This window comes from Sycon ciliatum, chromosome 13 (assembly GCF_964019385.1).
Source record: "Sycon ciliatum chromosome 13, ocSycCili1.1, whole genome shotgun sequence".
Classification (NCBI taxonomy): Eukaryota; Metazoa; Porifera; class Calcarea; order Leucosolenida; family Sycettidae; genus Sycon; species Sycon ciliatum.
This window is the reverse complement of record NC_088655.1, coordinates 5,951,597-5,978,805: the sequence shown is the minus strand read 5'-3', so window position 1 is coordinate 5,978,805 and position 27,209 is coordinate 5,951,597. Positions and strand designations below refer to the sequence as shown.

General features: G+C 48.9%; 1 protein-coding gene across 1 annotated transcript in view; it reads right to left on the bottom strand.

Moving 5' to 3' along the window:
- Positions 1-4,173: 4,173 nt before the first annotated feature.
- The window catches only part of LOC135829090 (uncharacterized), a 210,879-nt gene continuing 187,843 nt past the window's right edge, over positions 4,174-27,209 (bottom strand). The window contains exons 14-18 of the mRNA XM_065341495.1: positions 11,862-12,255; positions 8,706-8,932; positions 7,276-7,482; positions 4,697-5,797; positions 4,174-4,281 (exon numbers count right to left, since the gene is read on the bottom strand). Coding sequence (XP_065197567.1) covers positions 4,174-4,281; positions 4,697-5,797; positions 7,276-7,482; positions 8,706-8,932; positions 11,862-12,255 — 2,037 coding nt within the window. The remainder of the gene's footprint in view (positions 4,282-4,696; positions 5,798-7,275; positions 7,483-8,705; positions 8,933-11,861; positions 12,256-27,209) is intronic.

Here is a 27,209-nt window from a genome sequence, read left to right as displayed (position 1 = left end):
TCCGCAAGCTGACGGACCAAGAGCGTGTCCAACTGCGAGCAATGGGACACTGCTTTGCTTGCAGGAAGCCAGGCCACCTCGCTAAAGACTGTACTGACGGTGGACAGCGCTACCCAAACGCTGGTCGCCAGTAAGAAAGGGGGTGCGCTTACTGGCGACGACCGAAGCACCCACGCCGGTACCAGTCGCTAACCGGTTCGGAGCTCTGGAGGTTGAAGACGTTGCTCTCCAGGAACCTACGGAGCTGGAGACACCCATAGCTGTAGGAAATTGTCCCGTTGCAGAAAGGTGTCATGTCAGCAACGTCAGCGTCGGCAATGAACCTGAACACGACCTACTGCGCATACAGGGAAAGATCGGCGGTCGCCGTGCAGTGATGCTGATAGATTCCGGTTCGACGCATGACTTCATTGCAGACAGTTTTGTTCGAAAGCATCATCTTGACACGGATGCAAGCTCAGCAGTGCTGAGCGTAACATTGGCGGACGGCTCGACCAGCGAGGTCCCGCAGATTTCCACACGCACGCTAAGGGTGACAGTCGGGGGCTTCAGTGAGGAACAGCACTTTACTGTGTATCCCCTGACTCGCTACGACGCTATTCTTGGCAAGCCGTGGCTTACAAGGAACAACCCCAGCATCAACTTCCGTACGAACGAAGTTCAGTTGGACGGTGAGCCCTTTGTTGCCAAATTGCCTTCAGCTAACCCGCCGACAGCCGACCGGCCATCTGTGGAAAGCATGTTTATCAGTGGCCGACAAGCTCGTCATGCCCTGAGGAGTGGAGCCGAGGGGTTTCTTGCATGGGTCACTGCTGCAAACGAGGAGAATCGTTCCGGGCCACAACTCCAGGAATCAGAGCAACAAGACATACAGAACCTGCTCAAGAGGTACCAGGATTTATTTCCAGACGAGCTGCCGAATGAGCTTCCACCGAAGAGACCAGTCGACCATGAAATCCAGATAGAAGATGGAGCCAGACCACCGTCTCGACCCGCCTACCGCCTGCCGAAACCGGAGATGGACGAGCTCCAGTCACAGCTGTCAGAATTACTTGAGAAGGGATTCATTGAGCCAAGTAAGTCGCCATACGGTGCACCTGTGTTTTTTGTGAAAAAGTCGGATGGTACTCTGAGAATGGTGTGCGATTGGCGAGAATTGAATAGAATTACGATCAAAAACAAAGCTTGTCTTCCTAATATTGATGACTTATTCGACACGATCCAGGGCAGTGCATATTTCTCCAAGTTGGACTTGCGGTCGGGGTACAATCAAATCAGAATTCAAGACTCGGATGTTTCTAAGACGGCCATTAATACGCCGTTCGGCCACTTCCAATTTAGAGTCATGGGATTCGGGCTGACTAATGCCCCGGCCACCTTTCAGTCACTCATGAACTCTATTCTGCAACCGCATCTCCGAAAATTCGTTGTAGTATTCTTGGATGACATTCTAGTTTTCAGCAAGACCTGGGAAGATCATCAGCATCATCTTCAAACAGTTCTAGAAACACTTAGAAATAGTGAGCTGTATTGCAAACAGTCTAAATGCGAATTCGGCGTGAGAGAAGTTCTCTTCTTGGGGCATAAAATCAACGGCACATCAATTTCCCCTGATCCCAAGAAGATAAGTGCTGTGGAAACATGGCCAACTCCGTCGTCAGTAACTGATGTGAGGAAGTTTCTTGGCTTTGCAAACTATTTCCGAAGGTTCATAGATCGACACTCGACCATCTCTCGTCCATTAGAAGAAATCACCGGAAAAAATTCACGCTTTGAATGGAGCGCTGCTAGACAGAAGGCATTCGAGTCTCTAAAATCAGCATTACTCGAGGCGCCAGTGTTGCAACTGGCCGATGTTGAGAAAAGCTTCACGGTAGAAACTGACGCAAGTGACTTTGCCGTGGCGGGTGTGCTCCTGCAGCAGGGAGAAGATATGGATTTGCATCCCGTAGCCTATTGTAGTCGGAAACTGTCAGCTGCAGAACGCAACTATACTGCGGCCGAGAGGGAAACGTTGGCTGTGGTATTTGCATTAAAGTGCTGGAGAATCTATCTATTCCGCCACTTTGACCTGATGACTGATAATATGGGTGTTGTCTATTTACGAACCAAACCGACTCTCACCAAGCGTGAGGCAAGATGGGTAGAGTTTTTAGCTGACTATGACTTTACGGTCTTTCACAAACCAGGAAAGAAAAACATTGCCGACCCGCTTTCACGCCGTCCAGATCTGTTCAGTGATTCTGAAATAGGCGGGTCATCCTATCCTCCTAACATTCAGTTGAATGCCATAGAGCATACCCTAGAGATTAATCCAGACTTAGCGCAGTTAATTGTCAGCGGTTACAAGTGCGACAAGGATCTTGCTCCCATTATCAGGAGACTGAAAAATTCAAGCCATGACAATCTGCACGACCGTTACCTTCTAAATGAAACACCCGGTTATCTTTATCTCAGATCTTCACCACAGAACAGGTTATGTATTCCAAAGAGTAGCAAACTCCGACTCGCCCTGCTTCAAGAATACCATGACTGTGTGACTGCGGGGCATCCCGGTCGAGATCGCACCTATTTCAGACTCGCTAGATATTTCTATTGGCCCAGAATGGGACTGGATGTAAAGGCGTTTGTCAAGTCATGTGACGTCTGCCAACGAGTTAAAGGCGGCCAGCTAAAAACTGGTCTCTTGCAGAATTTACCAGTGCCCAGTCAGCCGTGGGCGGATATCTCGATGGATTTTATCATGGGTTTGCCTAGGACCGATACAGGTCATGATGCTATATATGTATTTGTAGACCGCTTGACAAAGTGTGTACATTTAGCACCTACTTCCTCTACTATTGACGCTAAAGGAAGTGCTGATCTGTATATTCAACATGTATTTCGACTTCATGGTTTGAGTTCTAGTATTGTATGTGATCGTGATCCAAGATTTACGGCAGCATTTTTTCAGGAATTGTTTGATCGCTTAGGAACGAAACTAGCATTTAGTACTGCCAATCACCCTCAGACAGATGGCCTAACTGAACGAGTAAACAGAATAGTAGAGGATGTGCTGAGGGCTTTTGTAAATCATAAACAAGATAACTGGGATATGCTCCTACCTCTCTGTGAGTTTTCTATCAACAGCGCTACTCAATCATCTACAGGAAACACACCGTTCTTCTTAAATTACGGTCTAAATCCCAGAGCGCCACCCGACTTCCTCAACCCTATTCAGGGAGGCAGAGATTCAGCTGATTGGTTGCAAGCAAGACAAGACGCGGTCAAGATCTCACAAGATGCGTTAGTGGCAGCTCAAGCTCGTCAGGCCTTCTATGCAGATCGGACAAGGGTCGAGGGAAAGCTGAAGGTGGGAGATTTGGTAATGGTCTACCGGGATTTCCTCCTGACTCCTGAAGCTCGGGACCGACCATCCCATAAATTACGCCCCAAGTGGTTTGGCCCCTTTCCTATAACCCATGTGGTCGGCCCGAATGCCTACAAGCTCAAGTTGCCTCATACCAGCCGCTGTCACCCGGTATTTAATGTGTCGGCACTCCGTGCCTACGAGAAGAACGCTATTCCTAATAGGAGACAGCCTACGCCTCCGCCTATCACGGACCTTGATGGTCATGCCCGCTATGTGGTGGAGAACATTCTCAGTCACCGCCGCCGGCAGAATCAGCTTCAGTACCTAGTCAAGTGGCAAGGCTACTCTGATGCCACTTGGGAGCCTGAACATTATTTGTTGGATGAATCTGGTAATGACATTGTTCCACTTCAGAAGTACAAAACCTTGGCTTCTGCCCGCTGAGTTTTGCAGTTGAACTTCTAGTTTCACCTTACACATTTGTTGAGCTTATTACACTTTAATTTGCATGGAGTTTCAGTCATCTTATTGTGTTACTTCAGTGCAAAGCCTTTTTTCGTCTCGCACGTGTTTGCGCTTATTGTACTCTATTCCACTTGAGCATTTGGGTTATAAGCTCCTTCCTCTCCATAGGAGGGGGATGATGTAACAGTTTTCCCCTGTTCTCTATAACTTTACACTCCCTCGCACCTCATGCGTCTTACGCCTGTCTATTAGCACCTTCATTGGCGCCATTGCCACATGTATACTATCACATTTGTATATAACTGGTCGAGGCACGCTCAACCAGGCCTCTTACTTTTCAAGTTTGATTAAACCTGTTACACTGACAAGTCTGGTGGAACAGTGGAGGAAGTAGCTTCGGCGGAGACCGGCTCGACGACTTGCACCCGACGCTTCCGGAATATGTCCGGGAAATCGGTGGCAAGCTGCAGTGCGGAGAGTAACAAGGATACAAACAAGCACCAAACATGGCTCTGATATCAACATCAGTTAGTGTCAATATCATCCACACCACTGAGAGTCAAATAAAGAAGAATAACACGGCTGAGAAAGCATTGTGAATTGTCAATGTGTGAATGGAAGGTGACAGATGTTTTGTTGAGTAAAATGGTGGAACAACTTGCATACATCAACAGATAGACAAAGGCAGAGAGGGGGGAGGGGGGGGGGGTGAAGTACAGAGAGACTGAGAGAAAGAGAGAGAGGCAGAGAGAGACAGAGAGACACAGAGAGACAGAGACACTGAGAGAGAGAAAGAGATAGACAGAGAGAGGAAGAGACTGAGGGAGACTGAGAGAGACAGAGAGAGAGAGGGGGTATGCAACAGGCGATCACACTCACCAGTTCTTCATGCTGCCGTAGCACCTTGCAGATCTTTGCAAAGCGCTGGGCGTTCGGTGATTTCACTAGCAGCTGGTGAAGCTTGGTCGAGGTGTGATGGTAGTCGGTAACTGCCCAGCTGTGGACCAATGCTGCTGCAGCGTGTAGATGATTACTGTGCCCACGTGATGAAGATGATGATGTAAGGCCCAGGCAGGTGGCCAGTGCAGGCAGGTCGGACTCACCAAGGCTTTCTCGGACGGACTCAAAGGACTGTGCAGAGAGCAGTGAAGCATGGTTAACTGGCCATTTGAGAAGAAGCGGGGCACGATCGACGTAAAGGTGGCTAGTGGAGAGATGACCCTGTGTTGCTACAGATGATCTGACTTGCTCTGCATCGTACACAGCGAAATCAAACTTGGTACTTGGCTCGTGGAGGTGCTGACGAATGGAAGCGGAGCTGAGGATGCTCGTGGAGTAATTAGTGCCCGGGCTATACTGTGCTGCCAGCCTATCAAACACCATGCGCAACAGAGCCAGCAGACAATAGCCATCTAGCGTATCTTCAACTGGCGCATGGACAACAGCGACAGCTTGGCGCAGGCTGTCCGTGACGGAGATGCAACCACGGGCTGGGGAATGGACTGGAGCCACTACCACCAGATTCTTCCAGAGCTCAGCAGGAATGCCGTGAAGCTCGTGGAAATAGGCGTACAGCTCTGTCTGTAGCCGGATAACAAGAGCAGTGGAGAAGCAGTGCTGAGTCGTGAAAGAGACTCCTGCGCACGCCGACTGAGATGATGAATCTTTCTTGGCCAGTGAGCCGAGGCAGTTGTCAGCGGTCGGAAGACGGCTGGGTGCCAGGATCCTTTCTTTCTCCTGCAGCAACACACCTAGTTGTATCACCATCTGCAGCAGCAGAGGGCCCTGACCTTCTGCTCCCTCGCAGCTGTTAAGCTTGCCAAGGACTTCCTGGACATTCGCAACACCATCTATGAAGTGCAGCATATCTTCATCGTCAAGCCCAGGTGGTGCGAGAATGAGACCAATGACCGTGGAGAGCAACCAGTTGGGTCGGTTAACGATGATGTCGTCCAGCTCAGGGGATGAGAAAGAAACAATCTAGAAACAAAAACACGATATGCAAATACATACACACGGCAACACACATAGTTGTAAGCCGACGCACGATACATGCCCAAACATGGATGCACACACATTCCACACGCATGCGCAGACAGATGGATATTAAAAAGGCCAAAAACCTCCAAAATAAAATAAAACAAAGCAAGTCAACCAGCCAATCATCGAAGCGTCATGACAGCACACTTCCCCTGACCCCACATTGAGAGACAATGCGAAACTGTTAAATGAACCATCCTAAGTTTTAAAGAAATGGATGTAAGGGAAAGGAGTACAGATGCCCTGGCTTGAGCTGCACGGAAATAAGTGCCGTATCCTCTCATGGACACAAATGCAACCCTCTGGTGCCAGCCAAAGCAGGACTATGCAGCACATCCTCATAGAAACTCGCTGTTGAAGATCAATTCATCAAAGGTGCAAAGCACAATTCACCCGTTGTCAATCATTTCTTTATCAGCCTAAAGCCAGCAATCTGTAGGTGATGTCCCCTGCTGTCAAGCCTCAGCTAGCCATATTGTGCACAGCAACACACTAAACCTGTTCCACAATTTTTACTTCATCTTGAAGTTTCCAGCAGCCTTACACCCACTAGTATCGGTGTATAGCTGGTCTACCACTGAATAATAGATAATAAACTACAGCTTATGGCAGGATGGGCATCATAGTGTTCTAGATATGGGCTTGATAAAAAGAAGGAACAAATGGAACCGGTTGCATCTTTCCCTCAAACCAACGGATAAGAACAAATCCACTTTAGGGGTCGTTGCAAAAGTCTTTTTTTGTCGACCCTGAAACGAGCATCGTTCGTTGGAGGGGGTGGGGGGGGGGGGGGGGGAGGGGGCAAAAATCGCAAGTCGACCGACACTACAGTCCATTCATTGGAAACTGTCCCGCTGGCTTTTGAAAGTTCGATTTGGGCCGAATTGAGGATCAAAAATCCACTTTAAATTTCAAGAATATGTTTTTGGGATCTGCTTCTCCACATACTTTGCCATGCATACCTCTCCAAATTTTGTAAACCTGGCTGAATTTTTATTTCCCTGTTCTTGGGTCTTTCTGCCCTCAAATGTGGCAAGGAGTAATTGCACGGGTCACACCATGCCGAATGTACTGTTGTTTTCACGATATCTACAACTATGTGCGGGAGACACCAAAAAGTTAGGGTGCCAGTTTCCAAAAAATCTGGAAAAATCACAAGTCGACCGATACTATACATATGTACATGACTACATATACATGCATGCAATTTTCATCATCCAGCATAGCAAGCTGCATTCCTTTCATAGGGAGTGGAGGGTGTCCGAGTAAGAAATGAGCGATGTTCATTTCAGGGACGATAAAACACTTTTGCAACGACCCCTTAGAGATGTACATGACGTACATGACATACATCATAACATGAAATACATCTACTGCAAGCAAATTGAAATTACTCAATCTGCAGAGTATTTACATACCAGCCCATACGCATTGAGGATCTTGCGATATCGACGGATTTGTTCGGTGTTGATGCTGTCTGCATTGTCATCATACTCTACGTGGCTAGCAGCACAAAGCTGTCGAGAAAACTCCCGACTTGTTGAGAATGGCGCTTGGATGTTGTCATGCAGTTGTGCCAGTATTTCCTCTGCCTGCCCGAGCACTTTGGGTTGCTTGCAAGATTTCTGAACATGCATATCAACACAGTGGGTAAAGTACTCTCTGTTCACAAACATGATTAAACCTTTTATCGTTAATGACGTATGTATACGTCACTGAGAACGAACCCAATCCACTAATGACGTACTTCCTCCGCATGCAAAACTTCATTGCATATTTACAGTTCAGTCATAAGCATTTTATGGCTACAAACACACTTTGAAAAGTGGAAAACACAGCAGCATATGAGAGATTAGTTATTTACAGATGTCACACAGCTCGTTTCAAAGTAGTCCAGCTTCACTCTTCTTCTGAATCTGATGAGGACTCACTCCATGATGACATTGAGTCTGCATCCTCGCTGACTCTCGTTATTGTTCCGCAGCCTTTAAAAGTTGCCAAGACACTAATTAATCATGGAGATCGCCAAGTTCTTTGCCAGAACTGTGAGCTTGACGACCTCCACAGTGGCGCTGGTAGTTGTTGTCTCAGCCACTCTCCAGAATGCCGTGATGGAAAGAGGCACACAGACACAGCCAAATGCTCCTCATCTTGGCAACTGGGTATTCATGCCAACATGTTTCCACAGCTTGCAGAAGCTTCTTTCTGGTTTCCTTTGTCACAAGTGACAAGTCTGCCTGCAGGCTGTGGAAGAATACCAAGTCGTCGAAATTTAGATTGGGACTTTGAGCCGGCTGAATGACAACCCGAATGTCAAACCATTTTGCTTTCCCCTGCGCTGCTACCACACGTGCATTGATTCTGGCTGTGTGCGGGCGTGCACCATCGTGCTGGTACGGCATGCAGTGGCTGGCTGGCTTCTTCGAGCAACGCATCTTTTAAACTGTTTCTCATTTTCGCACTTCGGTGTTGTCTGGGCCTGGCTGGGGTTGTGTTCTGGTGCCGATTTTCGAAAGAACTCCACTGGTGTGCATTGCAGTTCTATCTCCGTCTCTCTTAAACTCCCACTCTCACTCTCTGTCTCCCTAACTCTTTCTCTCCATCGTTCTGTCCATCTTTCTCTTCATCTCTTTCTGCCTCTCTTTCTCTCAGTCTCTTCTCTCTTGTTTTTTCTCTTTCTCTTTCTCGTTCTCATTATCTATCTCTTTATCCTTCTCCCTCTTTCTCTCCATCTTTCCATCTTTGCATCTTTGCCTCTCTCTATCACACTTTATCTTTCCTGATCCCTTTACTATCCCCTAGTTTCTCCACTAGTAGTAATTAAAATCTGGTTTACAGTTTTACTTACGCTCAGGATATCTCTGCAGACCTCAGAAAGTTTTACTCTCAGGCGATCGAAGTCTGCGTCATTGACGGTGGCATTGATAGCAAAGCGTCCTCGAAAGTGGAGTTTATCACCAAACTCCTTCTTGACACTACTATAGCTTGTGGCAAGCTTTGCAGCAAGTTTTCCATGATCCTCTCTCTTAATCTCGTCGCGGAAGGTCGCAATGATCATGACATTGAACGGCTGGTCTGTATTTGCAACAACAAGAGATGGGAAACGCAAACAAAAAAATCTAATTTGTGGTGAGGAGATTTGAGGAAAGGTGATTTTAAGCAACACACTCTCTGCAATATCATAGCATGCAGCTAAAAAATGGTCAAAAGAGTGTTTTAAAGCAATTGTGCTAATGCTACTTCAAATGAATTGGCGACCGATAGTACGTACTAGGGTGTTATGAGCGGCCTCGAAGATATATCTCGTTAGTGAGGATGGAACCATGCCTGACCTCCATGTGTTCGGTCTCGGGCTGAGAACCTTGGTAATCTACTGGAGAAGTGGCTGCACAGGCCAGTCAGAAGTGTGCGCTGCTGTTTCTGCGACAAACAAAGAAGAAGCAGCTAATGCCGACCAGGCTGATTCTATTATCAGATCTCTGGAGAGCAAAGTCTGGAGATGGAGAAAACAGATGCGAGTTCTCTGAAAGTTTCCGAAAATCTTGGGCTCCATCGGGCATAGACAATTTTTGTATGGACATTTCGGACGTTGCTCAATTGGAGAAGAGAGCAGAATATTTAAACCAAAGGCATGGCTCTTCCATTCAAGTGTCTCAACAATAAAGGATCTGAACGTTTTCGATCCAGAAGCTGTTTGCTGTTTTCACACTTGTCGGTTGTGGACTCATTGTTGCAGGAAAGATGAGCCGGGACTATTCCATGCCCAAAAATAACATAATTCATTTCTTTCTCAAACACAAAGCTCACTTTCCCTGACTGCATGTAGGTGCAAGTGACAAGTCTTTGGACTTGTGCCACGTGATTCATGTAGCATGATAGTGCGGCTATCCAGTAGACTGGTAGTGGTACGTAACTGTATGCACAGACCATAGTGCTCTGTGTGGTAAAACTGTTAACCACTGCACACACACACAGCGTGAAAAGTCAAACTCTGGAAAGTTCGGAAAAACTTGAAGATTTGTATAATGTCCACTATCCGTGTACGCGCCCATGTGCAATGTGTCCACACTCTTATCTCATTTTCTAGACTGCCTCCGTGTGAACACGCATGGGCAAAAGGAAAGACCCAGTACATGGGGCAGTGCATGTTCAGCTTGATGTGCAGTAACAATTCGTTAGTATTGTTGCGAAACCACAAGTTCTCAAGAGTGAAAGGCCTTCTCGCTTGTGACATTGTGTTCGTTTCAATGCATTTGTATCCCAACTCCGCCGTACTGCTGATGTTTACGACGTGGTATACGCTACAGGCGCTATGTGCGGTTTGCTGTGTGCGCTGCAGTTGTATGTGGTATGTGTATGCTTTTCTCGTATACGCTGTCATTTTTTTACAAATCATCGCCGAGGTCGCAACCACTACTTCGTACGCTGTCATGTTCACGCTATAACTACCTGGTGGTTTTAGTGTTAGTTATTCATTACCATTAGTTGATCGAAGTGAAATATACTGTCAAGATTAAATAGTTGTCCTCGTGCCATGTGGTCGTTCGTTCCTGATACTTGAGAGAACCAGATGGTTCACAACAAGTACAGTGTACAGCACTTGTGAATAAAACTGTTCATGTGAAAAACAGTCTGATTTCACGCATCCAAAATGTCGGCGGGACCACATATGCTCCCGGGCCCAAATTGACGCACATGTTCTGGACCTTCACCAATGTGTCTACCCAGGGACTTTTTGCAGGCCTTTACCATGCACGGAGAGATGAATATCTAGGGCTGAGTCAGGTAGATTTTTCTTCAGCTATCGGGTTTGGGTAGTTTTCCACGGTTTGCACGGATACCCTATTGGGTAATGTTTCCATGGTGACACCACAATGCACCCTTCCCTTACACACTAGATAGAAATGGGGAGTACTACATGAATTTGTACATGTGCACTATACATGATGTCATCAGTGACTTCAGGTTTTCAGGTACTATTCTGTACCCGTCTACCCGAGGTCCTCACAGGTTGCATGGGTATCCGACTACCCGTGCACACCACTATAAATAAAACACACATGAGCACACATACGCACACATGCACACACACGCACACACACGCACACACACACACACACACACACACACGCACACACACACACACACACGCACACACACACACACACACACACACACACACACACACACACCTCAGACCTCAGACATGCCCATCGCGGGAGCGATGATAGCGAACAGCTATGTTAGACATAGCAACTTTCTTGTGCTGGGATAACACCATTCAACAGCTTGCAAAGCTGATGAATTGACCGCCACTATTTTAGCCTGGTATCCACCACACAGCTGTTTGAAGTGACTTTTTCTGGCCAGTGAATCCCTATTTTTCATTTGTCCATTTTTTTTCTTTTTTTTTCTTTTTTCTACACACACACCACACCACATACTCCAGCATACACTGGCTGTTGGTAACCACCCAGGAGAAAGAAAGAAAGGTCAGGAAGAGTCTGAGAAAGAGAAGAATAACGTTTGACCATAATTGTCGGGAATCGAACCCGCAACCTATCGATTGGAAATCGCTGCACATACCACTGCACCATATGGGACACACACACACACACACACACACACACATACATACCTGCATGCACACACACACACACAGTGCCCTCCCTGCACCAGTGTACACAATCAAACACTTGCCCTAATCATTCATTCATGCATGTACTGTCGTGGACATGGAAAACCGGTCACACATCTTGCGGCCCCAGGGCACTCGCCATGCAGCCGTGGACAAGCGGTAAACACATGCATTATGCGCTGCAGCGCGCTGGTCACATCGGATCAACATGACTGTGCACTGCACGCAGTGTTCTGTAGGCGCTGAGGGTGCCGGCCCCGGTCAATCAACTGAATTTTCATGTCTGCTACAGTACATGCCGACATACGGATCAACAGACACAAACAAAAATTAACAAAAACGCATTTGATAAAGTATCGCACTGACCTGATGTTACCGATGGTGGCATCCGGCTCAAAAACCGACCAGCTGTGGTAGTTATGCTTGTTGTCATCAGTTTCGCGTCCCATTTACTATTAACAACAGCAAGACCGAGGCTTGGTACTGATGTGGATAGGCAGAAAATGTCGTGTGTCGCTGAAAACGCATCCTGCCCAGCGAGATCTTTGATACGCAAATGCTGACCACGCTCATCAGTGAAGTTGGATATCTGGATGCCTCGGGTTCGTTTCGAGTCGTTTGATGTGCCATTGTGTTCTTCTTTTCTCAATGTCTTGATCAGTGTGGACTTCCCAACAAGTTGTTCCCCGCTAACTAGAACAACTAGCGTGTTAGCGTCCACTTGGCCTTCGGAATAAAATTCCTCCAGCTGAAGGTAAGTCTGCGTGTATATAACACACACAAGAACAACAATTACAGAATAGGGGGTTTGTCAACTGACAATCGTTCAATGCAGTTGCTACTCACACGTGCGCTGGATGAAAATTCTTTATCAGTGACGTCAAAATATTTTGATGTTTCGGGCCACTCACTGTAAATAGCAACTGAATAGAGCGGTTGTCAGTTGATAAACCCCCTTTCCTTTTTAATGCAGTTGCGTGATGTCCACCATTTTCTTAGTAAATTATAACAATTACTGGATATAAGTTTTGAAGGCAAATTTTCCTAAACAGCTGTGAAGATGATAATGCTCCATAGTTGGCAGTGTTCATCAGTTGGACAGTAAAGTATGTGAGGAGAACATTTTGTGGGGATGGCTTTTTTTATAAGTCGGACAATGTAAATGAGAAGATCAGCTTGTCCACATGTTATATGGTTCTTTCGGCAAGCGGCATGCACTGCACACATGTACTTGCCTGAATTTAAACACAGGCAGGAAATGATTCAATGAAGATTCTTGCTACTTTCAACACTAGGATGGTGGACATCGAAAAAATGAGTTGGTGATAGCGTTGTGAAACGTATTGAAAGTACAAACGACTTTTAACCATATGCACGGATTGAAAACGAAACTTCATCCTTTTAAACAATTATTATGTACATAACATCAGAGAATGACCTCAATTGCCACGATACTCTCCATAGCAACGGGATACTTGAAATACTCAGTATAACAGATAATAATGACTTTACCTGAAGCGAAAAGCTAAAGGGACAAGCCCAACTTTATTTGCGGATTTTCTGTCATAAAAAATAAACGTCACAGGCTGCTTTTCATAGGTGTCCGCGTCCCAGCGGTCCGGGCAAGCGACCGCACCTCAGTGGGACACTTGGCCGTGGCCTTTGTGCTCGAATCTGTGGGAGAGCCTTTCCAGGAGTACACAGCTGGGTACCGGGTATGGGCAAATCCCTGGTGTTGATCCCCTTTTGTTCCTTTCCTTTTTATTTGTTTTTTTGCTGAGAAAGAAACGTTGCTGTTTCTGTTCCCGCCAGCGCCTTTAGCTTTGCTCTAGTAAAACATTGCTGACTGATAAATGGTCATTGCTCGTGATGCCAAAGGTGAAGGGAAGCTGGGTTTCTTGCCATTTGCAATTCCCTGTCTCTGAAAATGTAGCTTGTAGCTCCAAGTATTTAAGTTTTTTGACGTGCCAGACCTATTGCCAGTATTGGTATGAGCTGCAGAGATGAGGAGCAACGGAGGCGTTGGATTAATGCCAATAATGGTGTTTATGGCCGGACAACGCCAGCGGTTTTCACTTTGTTTTTGTTTTGTTTTGTATTTTATTATTTTAATTGTGCATTCCCAACAGACCCTAAGGTCTTCTTACAGGGTGCCCAAGATGAATGAAATTGTTAAGTTCCTGGCGAAATGAATTGGGGATATGATTTGTGCGAAGGGATTCGGGAAGCGCATTAAAGCGGTCAGCACCAAGGAATGAAATAGATCTGTATCCAGCTTGAGCTTGCACAATGGGTAAGGAAAGGGAATAATTGACTTGGCCGCGGGTTACTCTGTCTGTGTGAGCGCAGTCACGGCGAAGGGAGAACATGTCAGAGAGGAGTGAACTGCAGATATTGTGGATGCAACGGAACACGAAGAATATGGACTTAGTATGATATCTTTTGTCTAAGCTAATTATGTGGTATCGCTCAAGCAAGTATGATGTCCGCGTGAATGTGTCATGCTCAAATATGCATCTAAGTGCTCTCTTACTTATGCACAGCAGCTGATCTCTCACATTGTCAGCGAGGCAGTGGACGTAGGCAGTGCTGGCGTACTCGAGCTTGCTCTGGACTACTGACAAGTAGAACTGCCTTCTCGCCTGGACAGCAAGGTTCCTCCTTCCACCTCGAAAAGCACCTAGTTTCTTTCCGATGTCTTCCCTGAGGGAGTTAACGTGGGCACTGAAACTTAAAAGTTGAATCGAGAGTCAGTCCTAGATACTTAACTGCGTCAGACGGGGCAATCGGGGAATCAAGTTTTTGCAGCAACGAGTGTGGCACGCGTTTTTCAAGCTCGTAGCTTTTCGTTTTTTTGGACATCCCAGCCGGCATCAGGCCGGACTGGAGATAGCTAGGTGGGTAGTAGTAGTAGTAGAAATAGTGTGGTATAGTCTAGATAGTTAGGTTGGGCCAGGCAGGAACCCTTCGCCATGGGCGAGCTCTCTGCTGAGGCCGTGACGAAGCTGCTTTGCACCCTCCCGGGGATTGAGCAGGGTCTCCTTGCAGTGATGCAAACGCTGGCAAAGTTCGCGACCGAGTCTGCTGATCGCGAAGCGCGGATGAAACGCAAAATTGGTGAGCTGGCAGCGGAAGTAAAAGATTTGAAGGAAGAGTTAGTTGTTTCAAAAAACTCCGCCATCGCCTGGATGCAGTCGAAGACGACGAGAAACAGCTCACCAGTTCAAGCAGACGTACATCGTACGCGAAGTAGTACCGGTAGTACCCGTGCCAGCAAACGCAGCGCCAAGCAAGCTGCAGCTCACATGGAACCCAGCAGCACCGTATCACGTACTGGCGTCACAAGCGCGGATCGAAAGCCCCACGGCCCCAGGCCCAGGGAAGCGGTGGCTTGGCAAAGGCAGAGTGTTCTGAGTCACAGCCCAAGACAGATGTGACAGAGTCCAAGTCTCAGACAGATGTGACAGAGTCTAAGTCTCAGACAGATGTGACAGAGTCCAAGTCTCAGACAGATGTGACAGAGTCCAAGTCTCAGACAGATGTGACAGAGTCCAACGGCAAGCCAATCTTCCATGTTATCGAGGATGACTCATGGAAGCTTGTCTCCTCAGAACCACCCAAGAACAAGCGTGCCGTAGTGTACGTGGGCAATATCGCCACAGATAGCACTGAGAGCCACTTCAGGCAATTTATCAAAACCAGGAGTGAGTTTCTGGGCGCCTCTATTCCTGTCCACACCTGCAGTGTATGGCTGTCAGAAAGTGGGCGTGCTTCCGCCAGAGTGACCATCGATGCCACTTCATTCTCCACAGTTACAGCGCCCAACTTCTGGCCAAGACCCCTATGCTGCAGGCCATGGAGGTTCTCTGAAACCAGCCCTGAGGGCAGCACCAGCAATCGCTGCCACAGTAGCAGAAACAGCACCTCTGCCAGTGTTCTGACTAAACAGCAACAGCAACAACAGCAGCAGGGCTCAACCTCCTCCCCGCCGCCGCCGCCGCCACCACCGCCGCCACCACCACCGGCAGACATCATCTCCACTCCACTGCCTGGTGGCCAAAAACGGAGAAACTCCCACCTCTCTCCACCAGAGGCTGGAGACCTGAAGAGATCAAACGGATCTGCGCCACAACATGACCTACATGGTCACCAATGAAGCGCTTCCTCAGGCTCCTACTCACCAATGCTTTTGGCCTAAAGTCAAAGCTTGGTGAACTTGCACATGTTGCAAAGTGCTCCTCACCTGATGTCATCGCTGTTACGGAGACAAAATTCTCAACCGCAAATGTCACTGACAGTGAGGTCTGTCTGTCCGGATACGCTCCCCCAATCCGACATGACAGAAACGCTCATGGAGGAGGAGTTGCCATCTGGGTGAAATCAAACATGGCCTTCCAGCACCTGGACCGGTTCAGCACGGAACACCACGAAGTGATATGGATATCTGTATCAACAGCTAGCCGGTCCAAGATTGTTATCTGTGCACTCTACCGATCAGGCTCCACAGCCGGGACAGACACCGAGCTGATCGAATACCTTGATACCCACCTAGATGAGGCCCGCAGCCACGGTGACTATGTTATCCTCGCAGGGGACTTCAATGTCCACAATGCAGCATGGCTAGGGAGCACCAAGACTACCTCGGCAGGAGAAGCAGCCGAGGAACTCTGCTATATTCGTGGCCTGGAGCAACATGTCAACATCCCCACACGTGGAGACAACGCCCTGGACCTTGTCATGTCTGACTTCAGTGAACCGGTTCAGGTGAAATGCCATGCCCCACTGGGGTCCTCTGACCACGCTGTCCTCACCATGGACTTCCCTATCTCTGCGTTCCGTGAACCAAAAACCACACGCATTGTCTGGCGGTACAACCAAGCAGACTGGAACCGCCTCTGTCACTTTTTCCTAGCCTATGACTGGTCAACTGCCTTCACCACCAGCGCTGATGAGTCGTGCGCCAACATCACCGAAGTTATCCTCCAGGGTATGTCACGTTTCATCCCATCCCGGCCACTCACATCCCGGCCGACGGATCCAGCTTGGTGGACCCCTGAGTGCACGGATGCCATAAAAGCAAAAGAGAGGGCTTGGGCTACTGCCAGACGGCAGAAGTCAACAGCAGCGCGGCAGACAGCCTCAGCAGCCACTCTACGTTGTAATGACATCCTCCAGCATGCCAAGGTGGCCCGCCTGGCTACCCTGCGTACTAAGCTCTCCAAAGCTAGCCTGAGTGACCGCTCGTGGCGGTCTACCATCAAGCAAGCAGGTGTCAGCAGCAGAAACACGTCCATTCCAACTCTTACGCCGCAGCCTGGTTTGGAATGCGTATCGAATGCCGAAAAAGCTGAGTGTTTTGGGCAGTATTTCGCCTCAAAGTGCAGCCTGGGCGCCGACGACTTCCCCGCCAACCAACCAGCGACTGATTTCCCCCACGTTGCAAAGCGCACGGCTGAAAAGCTCTCAACGGTTCGGTTCCGCCCTGCCACTGTCAAGAGAGAACTCCGGCGCCTAAATGCATCGAAAGCTACTGGACCGGATTGCATTCCCGCGCGAGTTCTGAAGATGTGTGCCGACCCCCTAAGTAAGCCACTCTCCAAACTGTTCTCCCTTAGCTTCTACAGCATGGTTATGCCGACATCCTGGAAGACAGCTAGAGTCACACCCATTCACAAGAAGAAATCCAAGAACCTGCCTCAACACTACAGACCTGTGTCTCTGCTGTCTATCATATCCAAAGTGATGGAAACAATTGTCAATCGTCAGATAACCAGTTTCGTGGAGTCCCACAATGTCATCTCTGCGAAACAGTTCGGGTTCAGAAAGGGCCTGAGCACAGCCGACGTCTTAACCAAGCTCCACTGTGAATGGTCCCGAGCAGCCGGCCTAGGAGGAGCCGCCCATGTTTTGGCGATAGACATAGCAGGCGCCTTTGATAAAGTCAGCCATGCTGGCCTGCTGCATAAGGCTTCCGTGTACGGTCTAGACGGCCCGCTTCTCGGATGGCTGGAAAGCTACCTGCACAACCGGCGCCTGCAGGCTGTTGTGGGCGGCCAAGAGTCCTCCCTGCACCATATCCAAGCAGGGGTACCACAAGGTAGCATCCTTGGACCAATGTTATTCCTCCTGTACGTGAATGACTGCGAGGACACCTTGCCTGCTGGTGCTGAGCTTGCCACGTATGCAGATGACACGACACTGTATCAGTGCATCTCTGCCACCGCCAGCATATCCGACTCTGCAGCACAACTCCAGGAAGCAGTGGACGCCGTCTCCCACTGGGGTTCCAAGTGGAAGGTCACCTTCGAGCCATCCAAATCTCAGGCCCTCATCATCGACCACCGCAAGCCTCCCCCAGCGTTCCCACCAGTGCTCTTCAATGGAGTGACTGTTCCTGAAGAGAAGGAAATTAAACTTCTGGGCATAGCATTCGACTCGCAACTGTCCTACGCAGCACACCTCCGGGCCGTGGCCTCAAAGGCTGCCCAACGCCTACACTTCCTGAGAAAGGTTGCGCCCCTGTTGGACTCCAGCGGCCGCACGGCAGTCTACAAAGGCTTCGTGCGGCCAACAATGGAATACTGCTGCCTGGTGTGGATGGGGTCAGGTACATCCAGACTGGACAAAATCCAGCACAAGGCACTGAAGGTGATTGGCCCAGGCGCCTGGCTCCCCAGCCTGAAACACCGCCGACTGGTTGCTGCGCTTTCGTTCACTTTCAAGCTGTCTTACCTTCCAACAACAAGCCCCCTGAAGCCCATCCTCCCAGCTCCAGCCAATCCCCGCCCAGTGGGTGGTCGATCCACTAGGTTAGCCACGGAGACTGCCCACTGCCAACCGCTCCAGCTCAAGTCGACGCTGCCCGTGCGCATCCGTAGCAGCCTCCAGGGTTCCTACCCAGACTGCATTATTCCCTTGTGGAACAGCCTACCAGCGACCATTCTACCAGCACGGCCGCAACCCAGCCAGCTCCAATTATTCAAAGAAAAATGCAACAAGTATCTGCTGCACCTGAACTGGCAAGCAGCCACCGACGCCCTATGAAACGGTTTAGACCAGTGCCTCACTAGCATCCTCCCCCCCCCCCCTTACCACAATGTGACGTTATCTTTCACTCTGCTTCTCTCACGACCATCTACCCATTGTCCTTGTTTCTCACTATTATTCATTTCCCCTCTTCCTCCTCTCTACATGGTTTTACTGCATTATGGCGCGCTTTGTCTGCGTAGACGCCGAGACCTTTGAGGTCGGCAGAGCAGCCTGGCCCCGCCACCACTTCTCGCACATATTCGGGAATATAGTGGACTTTCGTATATAAAAAAAATAAAAAATTAAAAAATTACAGTCGAACCACAAACAATGCTCAGGTTAGGTGGGGGATGTGAGCGTCTGCTGTGGATCAGTAGTACTTGGCTCTTGCTGGAGTTCAGGAGCAGGCCGCGATCTGTGAGGTGCTGCTTAACCACTGAAAAATCGTCTTCTAAGTAAGACATGAGAATTCGTGGACACTTTCCAGAGGCATACAGGGTGGTGTCGTCTGCATAAAGAAGGCATTGGGAACGCAATGGCAGAGTGGGGACAAGTCGAGTGTAGATGCTGAAGAGGGTAGGGCCTAGGACGGAACCCTGGGGAACGCCCCTAGTGCAGGTTCTACAGTCACTTGTGGTTCCGTTCACTTCTACGCGTTGCTGTCGGTGAGACAGATACGACTTGAACCACTCAAGAGCATTTCCACGGATTTTCAGATTGTGAAGGTCATCTATTAGCGTTTGGTGGTGGACGCGGTCAAAGGTTTTGCTCATATCGAGCAGCAGTACGGCCGTATAGTCTCCGGTATCCATGCTTCTCTGCCAGTTATTGATGGCAAGTGTTAAAAGGTCCTCAGTACTGTGGTTCCGCCTGTATGCTAACTGTTCATTTGGAATTGCTCCGGGTGTGATGTCCAGATGGTCGTGAAGCTGCTGGAGCACTAGTGATTCCAAGACTTTGGAGATAATGGGCAGTAGCGAGACTGGGCGATAGTTGGAACTGTCGTAGGGGTCGCCTTTCTTAAACACTGGACACACAGACGCTAGTTTGTAGGCTGACGGTACCTTTCCGCTAGACAATGACTGGTTGAAGATGGAAGTTAAGGAATTGGCCAGCTCGGCGGCATGGTGTTTCAAGATGTAAGCTGGTATGCCGTCTGATCCAGATGCTTTCGTGGTATTCAATCGTTCGAGAATCTTCTTTACTGCTGCTGTTGTAACGGGTTGGAACTCAAGAAGGCAGTTGCCTAAACAGTCGTCCGCCGGAGTGTCTGGGGTCGTAAGAGCAGCGCGGTGTTCATCATGGACGATATTGCCTAGGGTATCTGACAAAGATGAGAGGGAGGCTTTCGGTGTGGGGTGGGATTTTCTCCTTCCAGTTAGTTGATTCAGCACTGCCCATTGGAGTCTAGGATTTCCTGTAGCGGCACTGAACTTATCTTTGTAGTACACATTTTTCAGTTTGCGGTTTAGTAAAGTTCCTTGACGACGTATTGCACGATACTGCTGTCGGAGGCGGTCATCCATGGGGTGCTTTATTATGGCGCGGTGGGCTGAGCTTCGTCGATGAAACTTCTGTTTCAGCTCTGGGGTGACCCAGGGCTGGGGGCAGGGTTTGGAGTAAGCTGCGCGCTTCTGGGTAACGAATGGTGCAAGATCATCTAGTACTGTCATGACACTTTGTTGCCAGTGGCTTGCCGCTGCATTTAGAGTATAACCGCCGGATACATCTGAGGGGTCAAGGATGTGTGTGAGAGCTGCAGACGTTACACTACGGTCAAGGTGAGCCAGGCTAGGTTGGCGTCTTCGAGAGAATTGCTCGTGTGCCTGTTCAATTAGCTCTACTAACACGGACAGAGAGGCCAATAAGATGGTGGTCGGACAGGCCATCGACGCTGTGAACAAATGTACTATGAAGAGACATGGGAGAGGAGGACGGAGCAGCCGTTGTCATTGTTGTCGGTATGAGTGCAAGGTCTAGGCATGACTGACTAGGAACTCTGGTGGGCTGTAGTATGACGTTTTGTAAGCTGTGGTCAGCGCAGAGGCCTTGTACATAGCGGGCGTTTGGGTGAGGTGGGACAGAGAGCATGTTGACATTGTAATCACCGAGGAGGAGGAGGATGTCCGGACATGTTGCGGAGGCCATCTGCACGCTATTGTCGAGCTGCTCCCGGAAATCCACATGGCTGTCGGGAGCGCGGTATACGCAGCCGATGGATAGAAATGGATTCGTTCGGCTATGGGTGTGCAACCCCACGAATATGGTCTCTAGCCTGTCGTTTACTTGAAGTTGCCTGGATATCAGTTGTTCCTGCACATACATGGCAACGCCGCCACCCTTTCTGCGATCAGCTCGGTCCCGGCGATAGAGAGTGTAGGCTGGTATAGCAAGATCGCAATTCATCACAGTAGAGTCCAAGCATGTTTCACTGATTGCTAGCACATCGATTCTGTACTTGTACATTATGCAATGGATTTCATGAGTTTTATTTCTTAGGCTACAGATTTTGATGTGGGCGATGGTTAAGCTCTTGATGGGTGAAGACGGACAATCAGGCACTGTTTGACTGGATGGATAGTTACAAGGATTTCTTAAAATGTTAAGTGCTGGGTCAGCGACGACAACTGTTGCTCGGAGATGAGGTGAAGTAGCTGAGAGGGAGTGTTGCTGGTGATTACTTGGACACCCTGATGAAACCTATTGTGTTGCTAGCTCATCGATTTCAGTTGCACTGTATGGGGTGCCATCTGGGTTCAAAATCTCACGATACGGTAGCGAGCAACGGATCTCCTTTTGGCGGAGTTCCTTATACCTAGGCAGGGCCTGTCGTCTAGCAATCTGCTGTTGCTTGGTCAGGTCGTTGTTCACGTACACGCCTTGATCATTCAGTTTCTAATCCAGACGTTTACGGTACACTGACAGCTTGGCCTCGTGGCTTTTCATGCGTAGCCTCACTGGCCTGCCCTTGTCCTGTACGGCTTTGCTGGCGGAACCAATGCGCTCTGCAGAGAGTATTTGGTCAGCACTAATCTGGAGGAGCTGCTCACATCTGGATGACAGTGCTACGCTGTCCTCATTGTCCGCTTCGGGGATGCCCCTGAGAATAAGTTTTTCCGACCTCTTCACCCTCTTTACCTCCTCTGCTATGACCTCGGCAAGCTGCGTTGCACTGTGGCTCCCAGCTGTCTGCCACGCATTTCCACGTGGTGCATTGCTTTGCACCGCACTCCTGGTACGGTACGCAGGGTCATCATCTCGAGTACGGAAAGTCCTCTCCATCTCCTCCACTCTCACTTCAAACTTCGTCAGCTTCTCTCTCAAAGAGCGATTTTCCGCCATTACACTTTCTAGCTTCAGGGAGATTTCTTGAAAGATGCTGTTTACTCTCATACTCATATCCTTCTGCTCCCGCAATATCTCGTTTAACGTGCTGCGCATTGACGCAGTGTCGTCCTGTTCCGCCTGGCTCCCGTCATAACAGGTGTTGTCAATTTGCTGTCGCAGGCCATCAGGAGGCGAGCGATCCGCCGCGGGAGACTTTATGCTCAACCTCTCAGGAGTTTGGCGAAGAGAAGACGACTTCACACCTATAACTGTTACTGGCAGCCTGCTTGGCTGACTGGCTGGCATGCTGGGGGAGAACAAGGGGGTACTTTGACCAGAGCTCAAAAACCTGCAACCAGTTCCTACGTCACAAATCCCGTTTTTCACTTGTCAGGAGGACAGTCAAGTTGGAGCAGGCAGATGACGGATTATTAATTTTGAGCATCTTTTAGCAGAGTGTGTGGCTTGCCAAAGAGAATCGTCTCAGGATCTCATGGTTACTTGTATCTGACAAATGCCTCTTATTGCTAGTCTGCATTAGAGCATAGCAGAATTGACCATGTCACAAGTAGTGTCAAGACTTGATGTACTATGATTGTACTCAGATCATGTTGCAACTTCACGGTAATCGTCCTGCCACTTCACGCTCTCCCGGACGCTCTCCCGGAATTGCCTGCAGAAGTCACGTGCCTGTGCAAGGGACAACGCGTTTGCATTGCTTACTGATGCAAGCGGATGGAGTGCAGACCAGATAAGAAGACATCATCTGTATATTTACCCACACGTGGGTCATTCACGGATGCACACACACACACACACACACACCATGTATACGCCCGTCGCAAGAGAAGCACGCAAATCTGCAAATGCACGCACACACACACACACTTCTACGCTCGATCATGCAAGTAGACACACACACACTCATACGCTCGATCATACAAGTACAATGTATTTCGATTACACGTACAATGTAGTAGTGAAGAATTCACATCAGAGACATTATTAAAACGTCTCTATCTCTCTATGCCTGCCACTGTGCTGCATAATATTATACAGATAGCGAAATTGGTGTGGCACATAACACGTGCATGACTGTATATTTACCCACGGGCCAAGCGTGGGACATTCACGGATGCACACACACACACACACACACACACACACACACACACACACACACACACACACACACACACACACACACACACACACACACTACTACTACTATGTACAGCTACCCTATCAGGCCACGCCGCTCCCAGAAGCGGGAGACAGCGACAAGAAGAGAGAAGAGAAAAGAGAGAAATCGCAAAGTCAACAATATTTGGCATGGCCTTGCAAGTCCTGTGGCCTTGAGAACCGTCTTTCGCAATGCTCGCATTCATAGCGGCAGTTGTTCCTGGCTGCACGTGACATCCGTTTCGCACGGTCACAGTGATGACGGCTCAAACCAGAACGAGAGCGGAAAGAGCGGCGACAAACATCACATCGAAAAGAGTCAGATTCATGGCGAATAGATACAGTGGGGGGGGGGGGGGGACATCCATGGACACAGGACAGCGATGCACAGCCAGTCCTCCAGCGCTCCTCAACCACCCAATGCACTTCATACATTGCCTGGCACCCTTCTGTTGTGACACAGGCAACTTCCGCTGGGCAATGCACTTGTGTCGGGCCATGTCGTTACTGCGGCGGATGTCTCTGGCACACATCAAGCAGCGCAAAGGTGGCGAATCAACTGTGTGCGGTTGTGGCTCAGCAAGGAATATCCTCCAGTTCTGCCGGTCTTGGGCATTCTGAAACCAGGAATCCACGCCAGCTGCCTTCATGTCTCTCTGGACAACGTCTTTCCAGCGCCGCCGGGGACCACAAGGAGGGCGACGACCACTCAACCTTCCAAACAAAATCTGGACGGGAGCACGGTCTGCAGACATGCGCGCAACGTGCCCGAGCCATTCCAACCGCCGACGCCGAACAAGGTCTGACACCGGTGTAGTGTCACCCCAGCGCGCACGGAGCGTTGCCGATGAGATTTTCTCCTCCCATTGCTGACGCCGAGATACGCATAAGATGGAGCGAATACACCGGTGGTGAAAGTTGTCCAGCAGATCCAAGTCGTGCCGAAGCGGAGCCCATGACTCAGCACCGTAGAGTAAAACCGAAAGAACACAGGCTGTGTACAAATGACGCTTTGTTGCCACCGTCAAGCTGGTATCCCGGAACACTGGTAGGAGGCAGCCAAACGCCTTTGCCGCATTGGCAATCCGTCGCTGGATGTCAGGTGAGGATCGGGTGTCTGGCGTGATGAGGGAGCCCAAGTACACAAACGATTCAACATACGAAATGCTGTCGCCACCCATGTCCATCGGCATCCTGTCCTCCGGGGAAATACCAACTACCATGAATTGTGTTTTCGACGAACTGACGGACAAACCAAACGAGGATGCAACACACACACACACACACACACACACACACACCACACACACACACCCCACACACACACATGACCTGCAGCAAATAACATTTCATAGCTACAAGACCTTCAAAGAAAGTCATGGTGTCAAGAAGATAGACACGTACAAAGATAATTGTAAAGTAAAAATTATATTATACAATGTACATGTAGCAGGGATATTCCCAGAGAGTCAACTACTGGATGAAATGGCAAACGAGAGTCTCAACTTGTTAAAGTAGAGTGGGTAGTTGTGCAGACCAGCATAGGTCATAACAAATTGATAATAAAGTGTAACGAATGCCGGCAATGGATAATGTGTGAGCGACCAAATAGGCATACATAGCATATCCTGTACCACCATAAACACACCTTGATCTTGCCCGTTGGGTAGCAATGATAGCGCATTGTTATTTCTCCAGTCCACGACAGAATGACTGATGGCGTTTCAGGTCGCCACTTCGACGGAACATGCGGCCGCAGGCGCAACCGTAGCCAGCAACAGAGGGTGCCTTGGGTGGTCGACGGGCAATGGCACGCCACTCCGGATGGTTCTGGGCTGCATCGTATCATCCACATGTTGGCACCAGTGGCTCAACCGACGCAAAGTCATCCATAATGACGTCCCTCCACTTCTTGCGTGGACCATTCGCGGGGCGCGGGGGAGGCAGTTCACCGAAGAGAACACACTTCGGCAACCGGTGATCTTCCATCCGTGCCACGTGTCCAAGCCAGCGCAAGCGCCGTTCCCGTACGATGTGACCAATGTCCTCAGGCACTTCTAGGGTCTTTGCAAGGGCTGAGGACGTTGCGTGGGTCTCCCATTGCTGCCGTCGCGACACTCCAACGATAGATCTGACACATTGATGGTTTAAAAGGTTGAGGTGTCGTAGGTCCGGAGCTATCGTTGTCCAGGTCTCCGCGCAGCACAGGAGGGTAGAGAGCACCACGGCAACATACACGCGACGACGACACTGCAGACTCAGTGACCGGTTCTCGAACACGGCTTGCTTCAAACTACCATAAACACACACACACACCGATTGATCTATCATGCTGCCGGAATCCCTCATATATCTCATACTGTGGTACATATCCCCGGGAGAATTGCAAGGAACTAAATACGGCAAGCAAATCGAGGGACATTAGGTGCAAGCCTCGTTGTTCTAGTTGTCTAGACTGCACTGGGTTCTTGAAAAAGACTAAGCCCCCATGTTGTATCTGTTAATGTGGCATCCGTTGATCTTGTTTGAGTAGTAGTAGGCATGTACTGCATTATGGTTTGATGAAAGGTTCGATAGCTGATGAATTTGTTTATCATTTGGCTTCATGTGTGGGTATTGTTTCTGTGGATTGGTTTGGAGCAATGTTCAGATAGTCCAGGCATCTGGCCAATTTATAATGGCGGTCCAAGCTAGTTGAATATCCGGATCACTTTTTCTCATCTTGTCTACACTCCATGCGCTTGCATCCGTAAGCAATGCAAACTCGTTGTCCCTTGCACAGGCGCGTGACTTCTGCAGGCAATTCTGGGAGAGCGTACAGTGGCAGGACGAATATTCCCGTGAAGTTACAACATGATCTGAGTATAATCGTAGGACATCAAGTCTTGACACTACTTGTGATATGATCAATTCTGCTATGCTCTAAAGCAGACTAGCAATAAGAGGCATTTGTCAGATACTAGTAATCATGAGGTACTGAGACGATTCTCTTTAGCAAACCACCCACTCCGCTATAGATGCTCAAATAATCTGTCATCAGCCTGCTCCAACTTGACTGTCCTCTTGACAAGTGAAAATCGCTGGCGTTGTCTGGGCCATAAACACCATTATTGGCATTAATCCAACGCCTCCCTTGCTCCTCTGGCAGGTCTGGCACATAGAAATCGAAATCTAAAACTAAAATACTTGGAGCTCTTATTAGTTCAAGCTATATTTTCAGAGCCAGGAAGTTGCAAATGGCAAGAAACCCAGCTTCTCTTCACCATTGGCATCATGAGCTATGATCATTATCAGCGAGCAATGTTACTAGAGGAAAGGCGCTAGAGTGAACAGAGAGCTTTCCAAGCAGCAACGTTTCTTTCTCAGCAAGAACAAATAAAAAGGAAGGAACAAAAAAGGAGCAACACCAGCTTATAATAGCCCGATTTGTCTATACCCGGTACCCGGGTGTGTGTAGCCCCTGGCATGGCATGGCTCTGCCACAGATTCCAGTACAACGGCCACGGACAAGTGTCCCACTGAGATGCGGTCGCTCGCCCGGACCGCTCCGACGCGGACACCTGCGAAGAGCAGCCTGTGACGTTTATTTTTTTATGACAGAAAACTGCAAAAAAAGTTGGGCTTGGCCCTTTAATCCTACACTTACCTGAAGAGCTCGGATGTTTAGCCAATGTAATCATGTAACAAATAAAGAAAGGGCAAAATGTTACAAGTTATGACCAACTGTCCCACAGTGCAATCAGATAATACACCGTCAGCAAGTGAGACAACAGGGCACAAAACTGACAAGGAGTACTGAGACATTCAACAACCTAACACCACACTCCAACACATCTAAGATGTGTAAACCAACGACATTCCAACTTGGGAGGCTCAGGTAAGGAAATATCCAAAGAGGGGAAGGAAAGCGCAACGAAGATGAGCATGGACTCTGTCCCACAGAGTAAACATGGAAGGGGAAGCTGAGCATTCCTTGTCAGTTCTTCAGCTTAGTACTCCTGGTCAGTTTTGTGCCCTTTTGTCACACTTTATGACAGCATAATCAGGGGCGTCGGAAGGTAAGTTAGTGTGGTACGGTCAGCCATCTGAAGTACAATTCACTCCTGTGGGAGGGATGGATGAGGCGAAATTTTTGGGAAATTAGAGCCCAAATCAGTGCATTTTATTGATTCACAG